We start from the raw sequence: 8,313 nt of genomic DNA, 5'->3' as shown, positions 1-8,313 counted from the left end.
TCTCTCTCTCTCTCTCTCTCTCTCTCTCTCTCTCTCTCTCTCTCTCTGTCTGTCTTTCTCTCTTTCTTTCTTTCTTTTTTTTTGAGATAGAGTTTCATTCTTATTGTCCAGGGTGGAGTGCAATGGCACGGTCTCGGCTCACTGCAATCTCTGCCTCCCACGTTCAAGCGATTCTCCTGCCTCAGCCTCTAAAGTAGCTGGGATTGCAGGTACCTGCCACCAGGCCCAGCTAATTTTTGCATTTTTAGTAGAGACAGGGCTTTACCATGTTGGCCAGGACGGTCTCAAACTCCTGACCTCAGGTGACCCACCTCCCTGGGCCTCTCAAAGTGCTGGGATTACAGGCTTGAGCCACCGCACCTGGCCCCAGTTACCTTTTCAAAGAAGGACTATACATACATTCTCACATGCATAGGCTGTCTGTGGAGAGTTACACTAGAAATCAGTAACAGTGGGTGCCTGTAATGAGTGGAACAGGGTGGCAGGTGGAGGGAGACTGATTTTTTTTTTACTATATACAGCTTTTGTATTTTCTTGAATTGTATATCACTTGTTAAAAAATAAACCTCACACCCTGTAAGGCTCTTAGGCATGATCTGAGAAGGCTGGGAGCATGACCTTAGTAATTCTAGGTTAGAGAACATTTAAAGCAGTTGTTAGCAAGTGCTCACCCCGGCCATAAAAATATCTTAGTACAAGAGCCCCAGGACGCCCGCCTAAGCAACATAATTTCCTGACATGCCTTCCCTCTAAGTTCCACTGGCTACAAACATACACCTTGGTGGCTGACTGAGCTGACTTGCTATTTAAGATTGCTCAAACAGAAAGCATTACAAGCTAAGGAAAGAGCACGTGCAGATTCTGGTGTGTGTGTGTGTATGAGGCAAGTATGAACCACCGAAGCAAAGCCCCATGTGACTGGGATGGCCAGAATAAGGGGAGGGTGGCTTGAATCAAACCTGCAGAGGAAAGTGAGTCAGGCAGAGAGGTATTGTAAGGCAAGTTTTTCCTTTAGCCTAAGGATAGCGGGAAGATACTCAAGAGTCGTGAGAAAGGGGACAATATGTTTCAAAATTGCAGAACCGATCAAGTCACCCCACTGCTTGCCATTGTTCCATATGGGACCCCTGGCTGAGAAGGACAGTTGCCAGGTAGTGCTTACAGTGAGTTTAGTAAGCCAATAGATTCATGATCTGGAAGAGTAGAGGGTTCTTTGGGGCAAAAAATGGATTTGAGCACAGTTTAGGACTAACCAGAGGGAGCCATCCCCAGAGACTTAATTAAAACAAATAGATTGTAAGGAATCCTAACCTAAAATTTGGAAGTGGCCTTGACAATCCTGCAGGCAGGATCTCTTTCCTGGTACTTCAGGTAGGGTTTTTGGTAAACTACATTACCAAAGTAAAGTCACTGGAAATAAAATACATCAGTTAAGAGTATGTCCTACATGACTTCATGATTAAAGTTATCACACACATTTCTACTTAATTAGAGGAAGGGTACAAAATAAACAGATAAGCCCAGCTCAATATAAAAATTCCACCATAGCCAAGAAATTTAATCTTATTTTTAATCACAGAATTTAGGGACCACTGTCGTCCCTTGAGGAAGTCTTTGAGCAACCGCACTGTTCTGAAAGTAGTCTTAAAACAACAAACTGGGAAATGTATTGATCTCTGCCTTTCACTTGATTTCTCTGAGATGTGACAAATAATGTCAGCACTTAGGTTACACATCCATGTTAATTAGAAATACAGCTGGCCCTTCCTATCCATGAGTTCCACATTGGAGGATTCAAACAACTGCAGATAGAAAGTATTTTTTAAAAGGATGGTTATTTTTTTCTGTCACGATTCCCTAAACAATACAGTATAACAACTATTTACATAGTGTTTACACTGTATTAGTTATTATAAGCAATATGGAGATGATTTAAAGCACATGGGAGAATGTTCCTAGGTTATATGCAAATACTATATATCATTTTATATAAGGGACTTGGACATTGTGGATTTCGGTATCTGAGGGAGAGGTCCTGGAATCAAACCCCCACCGATACCAAGGGACAACTGTACTTCAATAGAAAAGGTTTACTTCAAAGGGTTACACAATAGTTTAAATTTGATGACATGAGATCTGAAGAGGTCACTGTCCTGAAAACATTTGAGTTACTAGCAGTAGAAATTATTCTACTGTCCAAAGATCATGAAGACTGAGGGAGAAAAAGTTCCGAGCTAACTGCCCCCTTTTAGTTTTCACTTGTGTTGGTATTATACCTTGCACACTATCTCTATACCACAGGAATTGTCGCCATGGCTCTGTGCTCCAATCTTCTCGACTCTGCTGATCACTCCAAGGGGAACATCAAGGATAAAATGCGGGTCCTAGGTTGAAATATTAAGATTAATGCCTATTAGCGTTAGTCAACAGTTTTCGTATTTTAAGTCTTTGCTGGGTTACAATATGTTTGTTTACTTCTCATTCCCTCTTTGCCCCAGCTAAACTTAAGTCTGATTGATAGCATTCCTTATTAAATATACATTGAGACAACAATGGAATTTCCCCTCCAGGTTTAAGAGTTACTTTAACAGCCTTTTTTTCAATATACAAACATCTGTTTGCAAAAGTGTACACCTCAAAACCCAACCTGTTGTTATCTCAGGGTAACGGGATTTCAGGGGACTTTTAACTTTCTTCTTTTAGTATTTCAAAGTGTTTCTTTTAAAATAAAACACGCTTTTAAAAACTCACCCTCTCTACATTTTTGAAGTACAGCTTAAAGTCCGTCACTGTCAGGGTTCCACTCACTGCTCCCATAAATGGGCAGATATACATGACATCTTTCACTGAAAGAAAAAGGCCAAAGTAGCAACTACTGCCATAGACTTCTGCTTCCATAAATCTTAACATGAGTTTTCCAAATATATGTTTGTGATTCCAGTTTTCTAGGATTTTTATATTTTATAGAATTAGATCAATTAAGAGTTTCAAAACAGAGAGATACATAGTCTACTAATAAATTTCAATTTTTTAAAACAAAATTCTGATTTGCTACTTAATGGGGTTTTAAGTAAAGGGCCTCATAATAAGTTACATTCTGTCATTTTTTTCTAGGTAGTTAAGATTTTCCCTGGGTGATAATCACATTCAAAATATGAATTAAACTCTGAAAACCCTGGGCTACCGTTTCATGAATTACTGTTACTTGAAACTAATGAAAGCTAAACACCGTCTCATAACACATCTCCAAAGGAAACTGTTTTTACAGAAGACAAAAACTAGAAGCATGTCAATGAAGCAGAAAAACACTTGTTTCAAATTCCTTATCAGCTTTCTCATCAGTTTTAATTTTTTGTTAATATCTATTAAGTACATGACATATTTAATTCCTGTTAGTGTTAAGAAGCTCACACCTATCACAAAGATACATCTTCATGTTCTCCCAAAGTGCCATTCCACTGGAATGACAAGAATAGGCATAGCTATACATGACTCCAAGTGAGACAACAAAAGGCATTAACGTCATTGAACCAAATTCTCAAAATATTTTGATTTAACTTTTCTATAACTCCTCATGTACTGAGAGCCTTCTATTGCTGGGATTCTGGGTATAATTGGAAACAGTTCTTGTCCAGGAGCAGCCCACCACCTGTGAGAGATACCACACAGAAAAATCGCCATCATACTAGATCAGAGGTCCCCAACCTTTTTGGCACCAGGGACTGGTTTCATGGAAGACAACTTTTCCACAGACCAGGGAAGGGGTTGGAGGATGGTTTCAGGATGAAACTGTTTCACCTCAGATAATCAGGCATTAGACCCACATAAACAGCATACAACCTAGATTCCTCACATGTGCAATTCACAATAGGGTTAGCGCTCCAATGACAATCTAATGCCACTGCTGATCTGACAGGAGATGGAGCCCAGGAGGTAATGCTTGCTAGCCTGCTGCTCACCTCCTGCTGTGTAGCCCCATTTCTAACAGCCCATGGAACAGTGCTGATCCTGCCCGTGGGTTCTGGACCCCTGTACTAGAGGCTGACAAAAGCTAAAATAACAATGTGGACACAAAGTATTATAACAAAAGCTCAGAAAAGGATCAACTTAACTCAGTAGGAAAGTAGGTAGGGCAAGTAAGAGAAGTAAGAGAGGAAGGGCACAGTGGTAAGCTGTTAGAGGTTAGTATGCCTAGATCAATGGGTGCAGTGAGGACAATGGAACATGAGGCCAGAGAAGTTGGCAGGGAACGGACTGGCAAGTGCTTCTGTAGGATACTAAGGCATTATTATCATTATCCTTAAAAGATAACTGTTTAAACAAAAACAAAAACTATATATTGTGGGGTTTGTAACATATGTAAAAGTAAAATGTATGATAACAACAGCATAAAGGCTGGGAGGGGACAAATGGGAGTATACCATTGTAAGGTTCTTATCCTGTATATGAAGCAGCATGCATTCACTTGAAGGTAGACATACGATGTAAAATAACTAGTTACATAACAAAATTAACTAGCTAACATGCAAGCACAGGGGATGAAATGGAATTCTAAAAAGTAAAAACCGCATAGTCTCGACCCAAAGCTCCTTCAGCTGATAAACAACTTTGATAAAGTTTCAGGACACAAAATCAACATACAAAAATCATTAGCATTCCTATACAACAACAACAGCCAAGTCAAGAGCCAAATTAGGAACACAATAGCCACAAAAAGAATAAAAGACCTAGGAATACAGCTACCCGGGGAGGTGAAAGATCTGTACAATGAGAATTAGAAAATACTGCTCGGAGAAATTAGAGATGACATAAACAAATAGAAACATAAACAAATAGAAACATTCCATGCTTATGGATAGGAAAAATCAATATTGTGAAAATGGCCATACTCCCCAAAGCAATTTATAGATTCAGTGCTATTCCTATCAAACTACCAATGACATTCTTCCCAGAACTAGAAAAAACTACTTAAAAATTAATATGGAACAAAAAAGAGCCTGAATAGCCAAGGCAATCCTAAACAAAAAGAACAATGCTAGAGGCATCATGTTACCAGACTTCAAACTATACTACAGGGCTATAGTAGCCAAAACAGCACGGTACTGGTATAAAAACAGACACACATAGACAACTGGAACAAAACAGAGTCCAGAAATAAGAGTGCACACGTATAACCCTCTAACCGTCAACAAAGCTGACAAAAACAAGCAATAGGGAAAGAACTTTCTACTCAACAAATGATGCTGGGATAATTGGCTAGCTATATGCAGATGACTGAAACTGGGCCCCTTTCTTACACCACATACAAAAATCAACTCAAGATGGATTAGACACTTAAATGTAAAACCCAGATCTATAAAAACCCTGGAAGACAACCTAGGCACTACCATCCTGGACATAAGAACTGGCAAAGATTTCATGACAAAGATGCCAAAAGCAATCATAATAAAAGGAAAAAAATGACAAATTGAATCTAATGAAACTAAAGAGCTTCTGTACAGCAAAAGAAACTATCAACAAATTAAACAGACAACTTACAGAATGGGAGAAAATATTTGCAAACTATGCATCTGACAAAGGTCTAATATTCAGCATCTATAAGGAACTTAACAAATTTACAAGAAAACAAACAACCCCATTAAAAAGTGGGTGAAGGACATGAATAGACACTTTTCAAAAGAAGACATACATGCAGGCAATAAGCATCTAAAAAAAAGCTCAGTATCACTGAACATTAGAGAAATGAAAATCAAAATGAGATACCATCTCACACCAGTCAGAATGGCTATCATCAAATTAAAAAGTAAAAAAAAAACATGATGAGGTTGCGGAGAAAAGGGAACGCTTACACACTGTTGGTAAGAGTGTAAATTCATTCAACCATTGTGGAAAGCAATGTGGTGATTCCTCAAAGAGCTAAAAACAGAACTACCATTTGATCCAGCAATCCTATTACTAGGTATATACCCAAAGGAATATAAATTCTTCTACCATAAAGACACACACATGCGTATGTCCACTGCAGCACTATTCATAATAGCAAAGCCATGGAATTGACCTAAATGCCCATCAATGGCAGACTGGATGAATAAAATGTGGTACATACACACCATGGAATACTTGCAGCCATAAAAAAGAATGAGATCATGTCCTTTGGAACATAGATGGAGCTGGAGGCCATCATCCTTAGCAAACTAACACAGGAACAGAAAACCAAATACCGTATGTTCTCACTTATACGTGGGAGCTGAGAACACATTGACACGAACAAGGGAACAACAGACAATGGGGCCTACTTGAAGGTGAAGGTGGGAGGAGGGAGAGGACCAGAAAAAATATCTACTGGGTTCTAGGCCTAATATCTGGGTAATAAAATAATCTGTACAGGGGTGGGGGAGAAAAAATAATAATAAATAAATAAATAAAAATAAAATAATCTGTACAACAAACCACCATGACACGAGTTTATCTATATGTACCCCTGGAACCTAAAATAAAAGTTTAAAACAAAAGTACTCAATTCAACCATAAAAAGAGGAAAAAAAGAACAAAGAATAAAAGAGACTAAGAAAAATCAATTATCAAGATAGTGGATTTAAACCTAATTATGCTAATAATTACATAAAATGTAAATGTTCTAAACACCCCAATTAGAAGGCAGAGCTTGTCGGTTTGGAGACAAAAGAAGGAACCAACTATATGTGGCCTGAAAGAAACCCACCTTAAATATAAAGACAAAAGTAGTTTCAAATTCAAAAGATGAAAATAGGTATATCATGTTAGCAAAATTTTTAAAAAGCTGTAAGGTCTAAAATAATATCAGACAAAGTAGATTTCAGAACAAAGAATATTACCAAGAATAAAGAAGGTCACTTCATGATAATAAAGAGGTCAAATCGTCATAAGGACGTAAGAATCCTAATCATTTATGTATCTAATAACAGCTTCAAAATACATGAAACAAAACTAATAGAACAGCAAGGAGAAAACTGACGCATATACCATTACGGTCAGAGATTTCAAAGCCTCTTTCTCTCACAATTGATAGAGATAGAAAGAAAATGGGTAAGAACACAAAAGATTTGAACAACACTATCGACAAAACCTAATTGACATTTATAGTACAGTCTACTCAACAACAGCAGAAAACATTCTTTTCAACTTCACATAGAACATTTACTGAGACAGAGCATATTCTGAGCCATAATCTGAGCCTTGATAAATATAAAAATATTTAAAATATAAATAGTATGTTTTCTGAACACAAAGGAATGAAACTAGAACTCAATAATAGAAGAAAATTTGGGAAATTCACAAATATGTGGAAATTAAACAACATATTCCTAAATAACCCAAGGGTCAAAGAAGAAATCAAAAGGGGAATTCAAAAGCATTTTGATCTGAATGAAAATAAAAACACAAAGTCATAATTGGTGAGATGCTACTAAAGTAGCAGTGGATGGAAAATCTAAATGCCTATACTAGAAAATAACAAAAATCTCAAATAAATGATCACAGTTTCCACCTCAAAAGCTAGGAAAAGAAGAGTGAATTAAACTCAAAATAAGCAGAAGATAGGAAATAATAAAGATCAGAGTGGAAATCAATGAAACAGAAAAAAAAAAAAAAGAATAAAACCAAAAGCTGACTCTTCGAGAAGATCAATAAAATTAATAAACCTGTAGCCAGACAGATGAGAAAAACAAAAAAGGTATGCACATTAACAATATCGGAAATGAGAAAAATGTCACTACAGATATTTTAATTCTTTAATATTCTTTAAAGAATATTCTTTAAATTCTACAGATATTGAAGAGTAAGGAAATATGATAAATGACTTTATGACAATAATTTAACAACTTGGATTAAATGGACAAAATCCTGGAAAGACATAAACTACCAAAGCTTACTCAAAAGAAAACAACAGCCTAAGCAGTCCTATAGCTACTAAATAAATTAAATTTGTAGTTAAAAACCTTCCCACAAAGACAACTCAACATCCAAGCAGCTTCACTGGTAAACTCTACCAGATATTTAAGTATGAAATAAGCTATTCCAGAAAACTAATAAAGAGAGAATAATACTCAATTCATTCTATGAAGCCTCTTCTCCACAACCTCATCATGTTTTGTTTTTTTTACTTTTTAATATGATAATAGCCATTTCTGACTGGTATGAGATGGTATCTCATTTTGATTTTCATTTCTCTAATGTTCAGTGATACTGAGCTTTTTTTTTTATATGCTTATTGGATGCCTGTATGTCTTCTTCTGAAAAGTGTCTATTCATATCTGATACCAAAACCTGACAAAG

The 8,313-nt window shown here is 36.8% G+C and overlaps 1 protein-coding gene across 9 annotated transcripts in view; it reads right to left on the bottom strand.

Moving 5' to 3' along the window:
• The window catches only part of MTMR1 (myotubularin related protein 1), a 74,223-nt gene that overhangs the window by 35,115 nt on the left and 30,795 nt on the right, over window positions 1-8,313 (bottom strand). For all 9 annotated transcript variants that reach the window (XM_032264098.1, XM_032264100.1, XM_032264093.1 and 6 more), the window contains 2 exons: window positions 2,752-2,846; window positions 2,277-2,384 (listed from right to left, as the gene is read on the bottom strand). In XM_032264098.1, coding sequence (XP_032119989.1) covers window positions 2,277-2,384; window positions 2,752-2,846 — 203 coding nt within the window. The remainder of the gene's footprint in view (window positions 1-2,276; window positions 2,385-2,751; window positions 2,847-8,313) is intronic.

The sequence above is a fragment of the Sapajus apella genome, unplaced genomic scaffold, assembly GCF_009761245.1.
Source record: "Sapajus apella isolate SASKATOON/1434 unplaced genomic scaffold, GSC_monkey_1.0 scaffold142, whole genome shotgun sequence".
Classification (NCBI taxonomy): domain Eukaryota; kingdom Metazoa; phylum Chordata; class Mammalia; order Primates; family Cebidae; genus Sapajus; species Sapajus apella.
Note: the sequence above shows the minus strand (reverse complement) of the source record. Positions and strands in the feature narration are given on the sequence as shown.